This window comes from Oncorhynchus clarkii, chromosome 28, assembly GCF_045791955.1.
Source record: "Oncorhynchus clarkii lewisi isolate Uvic-CL-2024 chromosome 28, UVic_Ocla_1.0, whole genome shotgun sequence".
NCBI lineage: Eukaryota > Metazoa > Chordata > Actinopteri > Salmoniformes > Salmonidae > Oncorhynchus > Oncorhynchus clarkii.
Genome location: NC_092174.1, coordinates 49,429,100 through 49,444,290, shown reverse-complemented (window position 1 = coordinate 49,444,290; position 15,191 = coordinate 49,429,100). Strand labels below are relative to the sequence as shown.

The following is a 15,191-nucleotide window of genomic DNA, read 5'->3' as shown; positions in this document are numbered from 1 at the left end:
AGGATGGTTGGCCACCTTACACCCCCAGTAACTCTCCCAGAGGATGGTTGGCCACCTTACACCCCCAGTAACTCTCCCAGAGGATGGTTGGCCACCTTGCACCCCCAGTATCTCTCCTGGAGGTTGGTTGGCCACCTTGCACCCCCAGTAACTCTCAAGGAGGATGGTTGGCCACCTTGCACCCCCAGTATCTCTCCTGGAGGATGGTTGGGCACCTTGCACCCCAGTAACTCTCATGGAGGATGGTTGGCCACCTTGCACCCCCAGTAACTCTCATGGAGGATGGTTGGCTACCTTGCACCCCAGGTATCTCTCCTGGACTCTCCTGGAGGATGGTTGGCCACCTTGCACCCCCAGTAACTCTCCTGGAAGATGGTTGGCCACCTTGCACCCCCAGTAACTCTCCTGGAGGATGGTTGGCCACCTTGCACCCCCAGTAACTCTCCTGGAGGATGGTTGGCCACCTTGCACCCCTAGTAACTCTCCTGGAGGATGGTTGGCCACCTTGCACCCCCAGTAACTCTCCTGGAGGATGGTTGGCCACCTTGCACCCCCAGTAACTCTCCTGGAGGATGGTTGGCCACCTTGCACCCCCAGTAACTCTCATGGAGTATGGTTGGCCACCTTGCACCCCCAGTATCTCTCCTGGAGGATGGTTGGGCACCTTGCACCCCAGTAACTCTCATGGAGGATGGTTGGCCACCTTGCACCCCCAGTAACTCTCATGGAGGATGGTTGGCCACCTTGCACCCCCAGTAACTCTCATGGAGGATGGTTGGCTACCTTGCACCCCAGGTATCTCTCCTGGACTCTCCTGGAGGATGGTTGGCCACCTTGCACCCCCAGTAACTCTCCTGGAGGATGGTTGGCCACCTTGCACCCCCAGTAACTCTCCTGGAGGATGGTTGGCCACCTTGCACCCCCAGTAACTCTCCTGGAGGATGGTTGGCCACCTTGCACCCCCAGTAACTCTCCTGGAGGATGGTTGGCCACCTTGCACCCCCAGTAACTCTCCTGGAGGATGGTTGGCCACCTTGCACCCCTAGTAACTCTCCTGGAGGATGGCTGGCCACCTTGCACCCCCAGTAACTCTCCTGGAGGATGGTTGGCCACCTTGCACCCCCAGTAACTCTCCTGGAGGATGGTTGGCGACCTTGCACCCCTAGTAACTCTCCTGGAGGATGTTTGGCCACCTTGCACCCCCAGTTACTTTCCTGGAGGATGGTTGGCCACCTTGTACCGCCAGTAACTCTCCTGGAGGATGGTTAGCTACCTTGCACCCCCAGTAACTCTCCTGGAGGATGGTTGGCCACCTTGCACCCCCAGTAACTCTCCTGGAGGATGGTTGGCCACCTTGCACCCCCAGTAACTCTCCTGGGGGATAGTTGGCCACCCTGCCACATTACAATTATTACCAAATACTTTTTATGTCTTTCTAAAATAATTCCCTCATTCAATTAACCAGGGATCCAGATGGCTAAGGTGGGAGCAGTAACTAAGATGTTGATCTATTTTGTAAGGTTAAAATATTCAGTGTTCAGGGGAGACCTTGACAGCATAGGAGTTGTGTGTCAATTAGGCTTTTGTAAGAATATTTGTCAGAGTTACATGGCCAGTATTGAAAAGAGACTCATAGCCAATGTTGAGCGCTTGTGAGACTGTTTTACAAGTGGAGTATGCAGCAATGGTTTCATCAACTGCTCCCCGGGTTATACGAGTGCTGGTGGAAAGTTATGTTAGGACATCGGACATGACAATGACATTAATACATGCTAATGGTTAAATAATTAACCAGCCAAACTACACAATAGGTTTGAATTGGCTACTATATAGTTAGTCTGTATATCATTATACAAATGTCAAATGTCTTTCTCCTCTGGCAACGGCCCACTGGCATTATACACAGGTGATGCACACACTGACTTTTCCAGGATTTTCATTGCTGACTAGAAATTAGCTGTAACTGGGCTCACTAGAGGTTATCAAAAAATTTGCAAATGCGACTAGGCTCGCTTTGATCTTAAACACGTTTTGCGACTGCATGATTATGCCTGTCAATGCAGGCCTATGATATTGATACTCCGATGCAGAGACTGGGAGAACAGTGAGGAAAACATGGCATCCGGGTCGGGACTAGAATTTGTTACATTTGACAGAAGTAGCAAATCTATCTTACGTGATTGAGAGGATCAGCGCAGGCCCTTTATAGAGCAAAGAGTCTGCTCCACCTTGTCATTCATTACTAGAGCTGTCTGGCGTTGTTGTTAGCCTCCCTCTCATGATGCACAAAAGCTAATACACTTGAATAATGCAACATGGCATGTAGAAATTGTTCATTACTGTTGGCAAAACAATGTCCAGTACAGGCTAGAACACTTTACAGCTTGGTAGGCTAACATTCCTTGCTAGCTTATGACTGAATTCACTACCCTCGTACTTTGTGATACAAACATTTTCTGATTTCAAAGCTGATTGTCACCAAAACAGTTCATTAATAACTTTGGCTACTTCTCCACCAAAAGCGTACAGTATGAACTTCTTCTTATCCCTCGTCTCTTTTCAGCTACATTCCATTGCCACAGTCAGATTCCACAGCCACATTCTGCCTTGTGGATGACGTCCATTACTTTCTTAGTGCCCCCCTTTCTGCCCTCAGAACAGCTTCAATTCGTTGTGGCTCGGACTCTAAAAAGTGTCGAACGTGTTCCACAGGGATGCTGGCCCATGTTGATTCTGATGTTTCCCACAGTCGTGTCAAGTTGGCTGGATGTCCTTTGAGTGGTGGATCATTCTTGATACAAACAGCAGCTTTGCAGTTTTTGACACACTGGTGTGCTTGACACCTGCTACCATAGCCTGCTCAAAGGCACTAAAATATTTTGTTTTGTCTATTCACTGGCACCCAGTACATCTATCTCTCAACTGTCTCAAAGCTTAAAAATCCTTATTTAACCTGTCTCCTCCCATTCATCTACATTGATATAAGTGGATTTAACAAGTGACATCAATAATGGATCATATCTTTCACCTGTTCAGTCTGTCATGGAAAGAGTGTAATGTGTTGTACACTCTGTGTATGTCATCTTAGTGGAAATCCCCCCTCCGGAGTCTAAACTGGGGGAGATGGGGGTTCTACTAAGCTACAGTGCCTTGCGAAAGTATTCGGCCCCCTTGAACTTTGCGACCTTTTGCCACATTTCAGGCTTCAAACATAAAGATATAAAACTGTATTTTTTTGTGAAGAATCAACAACAAGTGGGACACAATCATGAAGTGGAACGACATTTATTGGATATTTCAAACTTTTTTAACAAATCAAAAACTGAAAAATTGGGCGTGCAAAATTATTCAGCCTCTTTACTTTCAGTGCAGCAAACTCTCTCCAGAAGTTCAGTGAGGATCTCTGAATGATCCAATGTTGACCTAAATGACTAATGATGATAAATACAATCCACCTGTGTGTAATCAAGTCTCCGTATAAATGCACCTGCACTGTGATAGTCTCAGAGGTCCGTTAAAAGCGCAGAGAGCATCATGAAGAACAAGGAACACACCAGGCAGGTCCGAGATACTGTTGTGAAGAGGTTTAAAGCCGGATTTGGATACAAAAAGATTTCCCAAGCTTTAAACATCCCAAGGAGCACTGTGCAAGCGATAATATTGAAATGGAAGGAGTATCAGACCACTGCAAATCTACCAAGACCTGGCCGTCCCTCCCTCCCTCCCTCATTCAGCTCATACAAGGAGAAGACTGATCAGAGATGCAGCCAAGAGGCCCATGATCACTCTGGATGAACTGCAGAGATCTACAGCTGAGGTGGGAGACTCTGTCCATAGGACAACAATCAGTCGTATATGGCACAAATCTGGCCTTTATGGAAGAGTGGCAAGAAGAAAGCCATTTCTTAAAGATATCCATAAAAAGTGTTGTTTAAAGTTTGCCACAAGCCACCTGGGAGACACACCAAACATGTGGAAGAAGGCGCTCTGGTCAGATGAAACCAAAATTGAACTTTTTGGCAACAATGCAAAACGTTATGTTTGGCGTAAAAGCAACACAGCTCATCACCCTGAACACACCATCCCCACTGTCAAACATGGTGGTGGCAGCATCATGGTTTGGGCCTGCTTTTCTTCAGCAGGGACAGGGAAGATGGATGGAGCCAAATACAGGACCATTCTGGAAGAAAACCTGATGTAGTCTGCAAAAGACCTGAGACTGGGACGGAGATGTGTCTTCCAACAAGACAATGATCCAAAACATAAAGCAAAATCTACAATGGAATGGTTCAAAAATAAACATATCCAGGTTTTAGAATGGCCAAGTCAAAGTCCAGACCTGAATCCAATCGAGAATCTGTGGATACCCCATGCGACTTACAGCTGTAATCGCAGCAAAAGGTGGCGCTACAAAGTATTAACTTAAGGGGGCTGAATAATTTTGCAAATATTTCACGGGAGGAATATGAATGTAATAATTTCTATTACATTGTGTGTTCTCTGTCAGAGGTGATAGGATTTGATAGAAGCATGTTATATTTGAGAGGACTAATGTGAAGTAGTATTGTAATTATCATGCTGTGTTTGTCTCAGGGGCCAGATGATCTCTGCCGAGGACTGTGAGTTCATTAAGAAGTTTGAAGTGGCTCATTCTGAGGAGAAACAGACCATCCTCACAAATGAAGGACATCAGGTACAACAGGGAATTTTCAGAAATTGTAATCCTTGGGGGGGGGGTTCAAACGGTGTTATTTACATTTTTTTTACATTCATTTTTGTGATGAAAAAGCGCTTTCAATGTAAACTGAAATGACTAAAACCGTATGCATGCATTTTAGCTGTTAGTGCACAATAAAGGTAAAAGAAGTAGTGCCTAGTAGTAGTGCCTGGCGTCTGTCACATGACCCAGAAATGTAGAATGTGTCTGGGTAAGCATCATATAAAAACATATTTGTACAATATATTTATCTGGACACTTTCTATTTTTGATATTGCTACTATGCAAATATGCAAGTAACCGTTTCACTGTACCATTCACAACTTCTGTATCCTGTGCATGTGACAAATAAACATTGATTTGATATAGTATGTGTTTACCAGAGAGAGTCATGTGAACAGCAGGACCTGCACCAAAGTCAGGTTAGGATATAGGCAGGCTACTACTTTCACCGCTTTAAGTATTGACATCTTTGGTTGATTACTACACTACTCACTCTGTATAGCACATGGCTTCACATGTGAATCCTTAAAGAGATAGATGGGGCTACGGCTTAAGAGGGTGTGAATGATGCTGAATAGGTGTAGACAAAGAAGAGCTCTCCAGTAGGTGTACAAAATATTCAAGGGCCATTTTCTCAAAAGTGGGGTTACCTACTTTATCAACTTTCAAAGCAGAATTACATTCCCATTATGGTAGAGAAATTATTACATTATCTGGCAACAGCTCTGGTAGACATTCCTGCAGTCAGCATGCCAATTAGAAATGTCCTTGTTTTTGAAAGGAACGCAATACATTTTTTTTTTTGGTCCATTTTAAAACAACATCAAATTGATCAGAAATGCAGTGTAGACATTGGTAATGTTGTAAATTACTTTTGTAGCTGGAAACATGACATTTATGGGAATATCTACATGGGCGTACAGAGGCCCATTATCAGCATCCATCACCCTTTGAGAACCAATCTAGGCAACCATAGACCAACATAAACACCTAGATGAAGAAAAAAAAAATCTACAAAAACCCCTTGACAGTACGATCACCCTAGAATGAGACAAAAACACATCACCCATGTCACACCCTGACCTAACCAAAATAATAAAGAAAACAAAGCTAGATCTACAAGCTAGATCTACTGTCTCTATTATATTATGACAGACCAGCTAGATCTAGCTGGTCTGTCATCATATAATAGAGACAGTAGATCTATCTTCACTACCCTATTGTGACAGACCAGCTAGATCTACCCTCTCTATTTTATTATGACAGACCAGCTACTCAATACTGCCCCCTGTTCCCAAAGAAGTTAGAGGCAGTACAACTGGCCTTCAGACTAGTTGAGCATCAGTATTTGTGGGTTCTATTACAGGCTCAAAATGGCCAGAAACAAAACTTTCTAATGAAACTTGTCAACCAAATGTATTTATACAGCCCTTTTTTTATACATCAGCCGATGTCACAAAGTGCTGTACAGAAACCCAGCCTAAAACCCCAAACTGCAAGCAATGCAGGTGTAGAAACACGGTGGCAAGGAAAAATTCCCTAGAAAGGCAGGTACCCAGGAAGAAACCAAGAGAGGATCCAAGCTCTGAGGGGTGGCCAGTCCTCTTCTGGCTGTGCCGGGTGGAGTTTATAACAGAACATGGCCAAGATGTTCAAATATTAATAAATGACCAGCATGGTCAAATAATAATAATCACAGTAGTTGTCGAGGGTGCAGCAAGTCAGCACCTCAGGAGTAAATTTCAGTTGGCTTTTCATAGCAGATCATTCAGAGCATCTCTACCGCTCCTGTTGTCTCTAAAAAGTTGAAAACAGCAGGTCTGGGACAGGTAGCACGTCCGGTGAACAGGTCAGGGTTCCATAGCAGCAGCATGACCAGGTGGACTGGGGACAGCAAGGAGTCATCATGCCAGGTAGTCCTGAGCTATGGTCCTTGGGCTCAGGTCCTACGAGAGAGAGAATTAGAGGCTGCATACTTAAATTCACACAGAACACCGGATAAGACCGGAGAAATACTCCAGATAAAACAGACTGATGGTTAGCATGGGTGTATCAAAAGTGCTGGAGTACAGAGCCAAAACAACAAAACGTGTCTCACTATCCCAATACTGTTGGAGCTCACTGTATCCTCCAAGATGATTTTCAGATTAGTTTGTCTTCAGGATGTCATAGTAATGGGTATATTTTCTTCCTTCTCCAGTGTGCCAGGACGTTCCTGAACCTGATGGCTCACATCTCTAAGGAGCAGACTGTCCAGTACATCCTCACCCTAATAGATGATACCCTGCAGGTAACACCTGCTTACAGACACACATGCACACATTTATATTCGCTTACATTTGGACAAATGAGATGCAAATATACAGTACCAGTCAAAGGTTTGGACACACCTACACATTCAAGGGTTTTTCTTTATTTTTATTATTTACACACATGATATCATTAAGTATTCAAAAAAAGTGTGAAACAAGTTCTTCAAAGTAGCCACCCTTTGCCTTTGATTGCAGCTTTGCACACTCTTGGCATTCTCTTGACCAGCTTCATGAGGAATGCTTTTCCAACAGTCTTGAAGGAGTTCCCACATATGCTGAGTACTTGTTGGCTGCTTTTCCTTCACTCTGCGTTCCAACTCATCTCAAACCATCTCAATTGGGTTGAGGTTGTGGGATTGTGGAGACCTGGTCATCAGATGCAGCACTCATCAAATAGTCCTTACACAGTCTGGAGGTGTGTTTTGGGTCATTGTCCTGTTGAAAACAAATGATGGTCCCAATAAGCTCAAACCAGATGGGATGGCGTATTTCTGCAGAATGATGTGGTAGTCATGCTGGTTAAGTGTGCTTTGAATTCTAAATAAATCACAGACCGTGCTGGTTAACCTCTCTGGCGCAGGCGTGCCGCTAGCGACCAACCTCAACAACTGCAGACCGCCAAATTCAAATCACAGAAATAGTAATAATAAACATTAATGAAAAAACAAGTTAAAGGTTAAAATATTAATTTCTTGTTAATCCAGCCGCTTTGTCAGATTTCAAAAAGTCTTTACGGCGAAAGCATAACATGCGATTGATTATCTGAGGACAGCGCCCCGCACACAAAAGCATACAAACATTTTCCAACCAAGCAGATGAGTCACAAAAGTCAGAAATAGCAATAAAATTAATCACTTACTTTTCTTCGTCTGGTTGCAATCAGAAGGGTCCCAGTTACACAAATGGTTTTGTTCGATAAAGTCCCTCTTTATATCCCAAAAACTCAGTGTTGTTGGCTCGTTTTGTTCAGTAATCCACTGGCTTAAAGGCGGTCAAAACATGCAGACAAATACGTCCTAATAGTACCGGTAAAGTTCGTCAACATGTCAAACGATGTTTATAACTAATCCTCAGGGTGTCAATTATCTAAATAATCGATAATATTTCAACCGGACAATAGCGTATTCAATAGAAAGGAAAAAGATCGAAGGTCACGCACACAGTCACACGCACAAACCAGTACTGCATGCTTCCCCAGTCCCCTAACAAAAAGGTATTTTTCTTTGTCGTTTTTCAGAAAACAAGCCTGAAACCATGTCTAAAGACTGTTGACATCTAGTGGAAGCCATAGGAACTGCAATCTGGCCCCTAACCAATTACATAGTCAATATGCATTCAATGGAAAACCAGTCACATCAAAAAAATCCCACTTCCTGGATGGATTTTCCTTGGGTTTTCACCTACCATAGCAGTTCTGTTATACTCACAGACATTATTCTGTCACTAAAAAGTTGTGCCTTGAATTCTAAATAAATCACTGACAGTATCACCAGCAAAGCACCATCACACCTCATCCTCCTCTATGCTTCACAGTGGGAACCACACATGTGGAGATCATCTGTTCACCTACTCTGCGTCTCACAAAGACACGGCGGTTGGAACCAAAAATCTCAAATTTGGACTCATCAGACCAAGGGACAGATTTCCACCGCTCTAATGTCCATTGCTCATTTTTCTTGGCCCAAATAAGTCTTCTTATTGGTGTCCTTATTGGTGTTTCTTTGCAAGAATTCGACCATGAAGGCCTGATTTACGCAGTCTCCTCTGAACAGTTGATGTTGATGTGTCTGTTACTTGAACTGTGAAGCATATTTGAAGCAGTTGACTCTAATGAACGTATACTCTGCGTCTTTCTTTCCTGTGTCGGTCCTCATGAGAGCCAGTTTCATCATAGTTTTTGCGACTGCACTTGAAGAAACGTTCAAAGTTCTTTACATTTTCCGCATTGAATGACCATCTCTTAAAATGTGCTTATTTGAGCTGTTTTTGCTGTAATGTGGACTTAGTCTTTTATCAAATAGGGATCTTTATACCACCCCTACCTTGTCACAACACAACTGATTGGCTGAAACGCATTAAGAAGGAAAGAAATTACACATTCACTTTTAACAAGGCACACCTGTTAATTTAAATGCATTCCAGGTGACTACTTCATGAAGCTGGTTGAGAGAATGCCAAGCATGTGCAAAACTGTCATGAAGGCAATGGGTGGCTACTTTGAAGAATCTCAAATATGTTTTGAATTGTTTAACACTTTTTTTGGTTACCTGATTCAATTTGTGTTATTTCATAGTTTTGATGTCTTCACTATTCTATAGTGTAGAAAATACTAAGAATAAAGAAAAACCCTTGAATGAATACGTGTGTCCTACATTTTTCTCGTACTCTACATTAGCATATAACCTTCTATAAGTTAACTTATTGACTTTTACTGTTCTTCCTCCCTGAGTCTCTCTGGACAGTTATTACTGTTAAGTTCACTTATTGACTTTTGTCTGGGAATTTCAATGTAGGTGTCTCCGGAACTTTCATTACGCACACCTATCCCCAATTCTCACTGATTAGTACGTGGAAAAGTGTGCCCTTTGGTTTCCATTGGGTTGTCTGTTATTGTTCCCATGTCCATTGGTGGTGTGAGTACCACCAACGGACATGTTGTGCTGCGTGCTATATATGTTGTGTATTACGGGTCAACAAGGTTTACCCTCACTCTTTTGTTTGGGTACAGCCCAGTGTTTTTGTATACGCGTTTGTTTTGGTTGTATTTGGGGCAGCAGGTAGCCTAGTGGTTAGAGCTTTGGGCCAGTAACCGAAAGGTTGCTAGATCAAATCCTAAAGCTGTAATTCTGCCTCTGAACAAGGCAGAATTACACTGTTTCTAGGCCGTCATTGTAAATAATAATTTGTTCTTAACTGACTTGCCTAGTTAAATAAAGGTAAAATAAATAAAAACATATTGTGTATTCTCTCTCCTGTGTCTCAAATCTTTTATACCAGCGTGACATTAGAACCACTAGATGTTAAAACCGGGTTCTAGTGTTTCTGTATGAGAACCACTAGAAGTTAAAACAGGTTCCTTCAGAACTTCTAGAAACTTCAAACTCAACTCTGGACTTCGAAACCAGTTCCAATGTATATTTTCGTTGTTCCCCTCTAACCAGGGACTGATTTAGAAGTGGGACACCAGGTGTGCAATTCATTGTCAGGTAGAACAGAAAACCAGCAGGCTTTGGACCTCGCAGGTTAAGAGTTGAATATCCCTTCAGTAGAAGAGAGAACCGATTTATTGTGTTCCTTTAGAACCACTAGATGTTAAAACAGGGTTCTGTTGTGTTTCTGTAGGAGAACCACCTAAGGGTGAACATCTTCTTTGACTACGCCAAGAAGACAAAGAACACCGCCTGGTCCTACTTTCTTCCCATGCTCAACCGCCAGGACCTATTTACCGTCCACATGGTTAGTATCACTACACCACCCACTAGCCTACAACTATCACCGGAGGTGAAATGGAAGGAGAGGGAGGGAGGTGGGATATGGGAGGAGATGGTAAAAGGAAGTTTCCTGAGGGAGAGATTAAGAAAATTTGAAGAGGAGGAAAAGATGGACTATTCAAAGGCATATTTCTTAGGATGTTTTCAGAATGACCAGAAGGTTATTTGCATGAAGATTACATTTCCATTTTTGTGTGGTCTTTCTTATAAAGTATACTGAACAAAAATATAAACGCAACATGTAAAGTGTTGATCCCATGTTTCATGAGCTGAAATAAAGATCCTAGAAATGTTCCATACAGTGCCTTGCGAAAGTATTCGGCCCCCTTGAACTTTGCGACCTTTTGCCACATTTCAGGCTTCAAACATAAAGATATAAAACTGTATTTTTTTGTGAAGAATCAACAACAAGTGGGACACAATCATGAAGTGGAATGACATTTATTGGATATTTCAAACTTTTTTAACAAATCAAAAACTGAAAAATTGGGCGTGCAAAATGATTCAGCCCCCTTAAGTTAATACTTTGTAGCGCCACCTTTTGCTGCGATTACAGCTGTAAGTCGCTTGGGGTATGTCTCTATCAGTTTTGCACATCGAGAGACTGACATTTTTTCCCATTCCTCCTTGCAAAACAGCTCGAGCTCCGTGAGGTTGGATGGAGAGCATTTGTGAACAGCAGTTTTCAGTTCTTTCCACAGATTCTCGATTGGATTCAGGTCTGGACTTTGACTTGGCCATTCTAACACCTGGATATGTTTATTTTTGAACCATTCCATTGTAGATTTTGCTTTATGTTTTGGATCATTGTCTTGTTGGAAGACAAATCTCTGTCCCAGTCTCAGGTCTTTTGCAGACTCCATCAGGTTTTCTTCCAGAATGGTCCTGTATTTGGCTCCATCCATCTTCCCATCAATTTGAACCATCTTCCCTGTCCCTGCTGAAGAAAAGCAGGCCCAAACCATGATGCTGCCACCACCATATTTGACATTGGGGATGGTGTGTTCAGCTGTGTTGCTTTTACGCCAAACATAATTGTTGCCAAAAAGTTCAATTTTGGTTTCATCTGACCAGAGCACCTTCTTCCACATGTTTGGTGTGTCTCCCAGGTGGCTTGTGGCAAACTTTAAACAACACTTTTTATGGATATCTTTAAGAAATGGCTTTCTTCTTGCACTCTTCCATAAAGGCCAGATTTGTGCAATATACGACTGATTGTTGTCCTATGGACAGAGTCTCCCACCTCAGCTGTAGATCTCTGCAGTTCATCCAGAGTGATCATGGGCCTCTTGGCTGCATCTCTGATCAGTCTTCTCCTTGTATGAGCTGAAAGAGGGAGGGAGGGAGGGACGGCCAGGTCTTGGTAGATTTGCAGTGGTCTGATACTCCTTCCATTTCAATATTATCGCTTGCACAGTGCTCCTTGGGATGTTTAAAGCTTGGGAAATCTTTTTGTATCCAAATCCGGCTTTAAACTTCTTCACAACAGTATCTCGGACCTGCCTGGTGTGTTCCTTGTTCTTCATGATGCTCTCTGCGCTTTTAACGGACCTCTGAGACTATCACAGTGCAGGTGCATTTATACGGAGACTTGATTACACACAGGTGGATTGTATTTATCATCATTAGTCATTTAGGTCAACATTGGATCATTCAGAGATCCTCACTGAACTTCTGGAGAGAGTTTTCTGCACTGAAAGTAAAGGGGCTGAATAATTTTGCACGCCCAATTTTTCAGTTTTTGATTTGTTAAAAAAGTTTGAAATATCCGATAAATGTCTTTCCACTTCATGATTGTGTCCCACTTATTGTTGATTCTTCACAAAAAAATACAGTTTTATATCTTTATGTTTGAAGCCTGAAATGTGGCAAAAGGTCGCAAAGTTCAAGGGGGCCGAATACTTTCGCAAGGCACTGTATGTACAAAAAGCTTATTTCTCTCAAATTTTATGCACAAATTTGTTTACGTCCCTGTTAGTGAGCGTTTCTCCTTTTGCCAAGATAATCCATCCACCTGACAGCGGTGGCATATCAAGAAGCTGATTAAACAGCATGATCATCATGGGCTCCCGAGTGGCTCAGCGGTCTAAGGCACTGCATCTCAGTGCAAGAGGCGTCACTACAGTCCCTGGTTCTATTCCAGGCTGTTTCACATTTGACCGTGATTGAGAGTCCCATAGGGCAGCGCGCAATTGGCCCAGCGTTGGCTGGAGTAGATCGTCATTGTAAATAACAATTTGTTCTAAACCGACTTGCCTAGTCAAATAAAATAAAAAAAATAAGGGAAATTACACAGGTGCACCTTGTGCTGGGGACAATAAAAAGCCACTCTAAATTGTGCGGTTTGTCCCACAACACAACGCCACAGTTTTGAAGTTTTGAGGGAGCGTGCAATTGGCATGCTGACTGCAGGAATGTCTACCAGAACTGTTGCCAGATAATGTAATAATTTCTCTACCATAATGGGAATGTAATTCTGCTTTGAAAGTTGATAAAGTAGGTAACACCCACTTTTGAGAAAATGGCCCTTGAATGTTTTTGTACACCTACTGGAGAGCTCTTCTTTGTCTACACCTATTCAGCATCATTCACACCCTCTTAAGCCGTAGCCCCATCTATCTCTTTAAGGATTCACATGTGAAGCCATGTGCTATACAGAGTGAGTAGTGTAGTAATCAACCAAAGATGTCAATACTTAAAGCAGTGAAAGTAGTAGCCTGCCTATATCCTAACCTGACTTTGGTGCAGGTCCTGCTGTTCACATGACTCTCTCTGGTAAACACATACTATATCAAATCAATGTTTATTTGTCACATGCACAGGATACAGAAGTTGTGAATGGTACAGTGAAACGGTTACTTGCATATTTGCATAGTAGCAATATCAAAAATAGAAAGTGTCCAGATAAATATATTGTATAAATATTTTATTATTATTAGATTATGCTTATCAAAACACATTCTACATTTCTGGGTCATGTGATAGAGAGGCTATAACCCCCCCAGCCACATCTAACTAAGTGGATGGGTCACTATTGTCTAGACATGTACATAAAATACAAGATGGCCGTAGTAACCTCCAGACACACCTGGCTAACTTGAGCAGTCATGTAATCATGTGGCGAAGTGGATTCTTTTTTTGTTTAGATATGTAGCTAGCTAGCTAAACAGGGAACCATTATCCCAACCCATGCACAAGTAAAACAAACGGATTGTCACAGCCTGTCACCATGCATGAAATGCTGTAGTATGAATCTGCAGGGAGCTAAAGCTAACCAACTAGGTTCAATGTTAGCTAGCTTGCTAACTTTAGACTTTAACTAGCAATGCAAATGGATTTCTGAGATACCAATAATACTACTACACAGATCATACACGCATCACGCTCGCTAGCTAGCGAACAGTATGCTTGAATTTACAATGAAAACGACTTTAACAAAATCGGAAACAAATAATATCTGTTAATGCAATAAGACTTACTCATATACATGGATGAACTCTTCACGCCAGACTGGAACCCCTTTAACTAAGACGTCCTGTATCTTTGCCGTTTTGTTTGTCTTGTTTGGCTCGTTCTGTCAAGTCGCTCCGGACTGTGTGCAGAAAGTAGTCCATTACAACTTTTCCCCAATGATCTCCGGTTCATTCTGGCTGTGTGCAGAAAGTAGTCCATCACAACTTTTCCCCAATGATCTCCGGTTCATTCTGACTGTGTGCAGAAAGTAGTCCATCACAACTTTTCCCCAATGATCTCCGGTTCATTCTGATTGTGTGCAGAAAGTAGTCCATCACAACTTTTCCCCAATGATCTCCGGTTCATTCTGACTGTGTGCAGAAAGTAGTCCATCACAACTTTTCCCCAATGATCTCGGTTCATTCTGACTGTGTGCAGAAAGTAGTCCATCACAACTTTTCCCCACTGATCTCCGGTTCATTCTGACTGTGTGCAGAAAGTATAGGGTCTGCTAAATTCAGTGCATCAATGTTGTTGAGAACAGTAGCAAACCTTTTGTAGATCTCCATGGCTAATGTTATATATGTCAAAAAAGCTGCAGTAAGGATTTTGTACACATACTGAGCAGCTCATGTTGAAGACCAAAGCGTGCTACATGGCAGACCAATCTAAAACTCGTCTCAGCATGTCCAGCCCATCCATTATCTCAGCCAATCATGGCTAGTGAGAAGGTTCCTCACTTTTTCCTAGGCTAAGCCAACTAGGCTCGTAATTATGTTTTTTTTCCGTATTTACAGATGGCATACAATTCTGATATTAAGGCACACGTTCCAGAAGGCATTTCTGCCCAAAATGTCCCTTTTTCAGGACCTTGTCTTTCAAAGATTATTCGTAAAAATCCAAATAACTTCACAGATCTTCATTGTAATGGATTTAAACACAGTTTCCCATACTTGTTCAATGAACCATAAACAATTAATGAACATGCACCTGTGGAACGGTCGTTAAGACACTAACAGCTTACAGGTGGTAGGCAATTAAGGTCACAGTTATGAAAACTTATAACACTATAGAGGCCTTTCTACTGATTCTGGAAAAACTCCAAAAAGAAAGATGCCCAGGGTCCCTGCTCATCTGTGTGAATGTGCCTTAGACATGCTGCAATAAGGCATGAGGACTACAGATGTGGCCAAGGCAATAAATTGCAATGTTTGT

The 15,191-nt window shown here is 42.5% G+C and overlaps 1 protein-coding gene across 2 annotated transcripts in view; it reads left to right on the top strand.

The window, feature by feature from the left end:
* LOC139386551 (V-type proton ATPase subunit H-like) overlaps nucleotides 1-15,191 on the top strand; it is a 131,898-nt gene that overhangs the window by 10,671 nt on the left and 106,036 nt on the right. For both annotated transcript variants that reach the window (XM_071132200.1, XM_071132201.1), the window contains exons 3-5: nucleotides 4,594-4,693; nucleotides 6,921-7,010; nucleotides 10,375-10,488. In XM_071132200.1, the coding sequence (XP_070988301.1) occupies nucleotides 4,594-4,693; nucleotides 6,921-7,010; nucleotides 10,375-10,488 (304 nt within the window). The remainder of the gene's footprint in view (nucleotides 1-4,593; nucleotides 4,694-6,920; nucleotides 7,011-10,374; nucleotides 10,489-15,191) is intronic.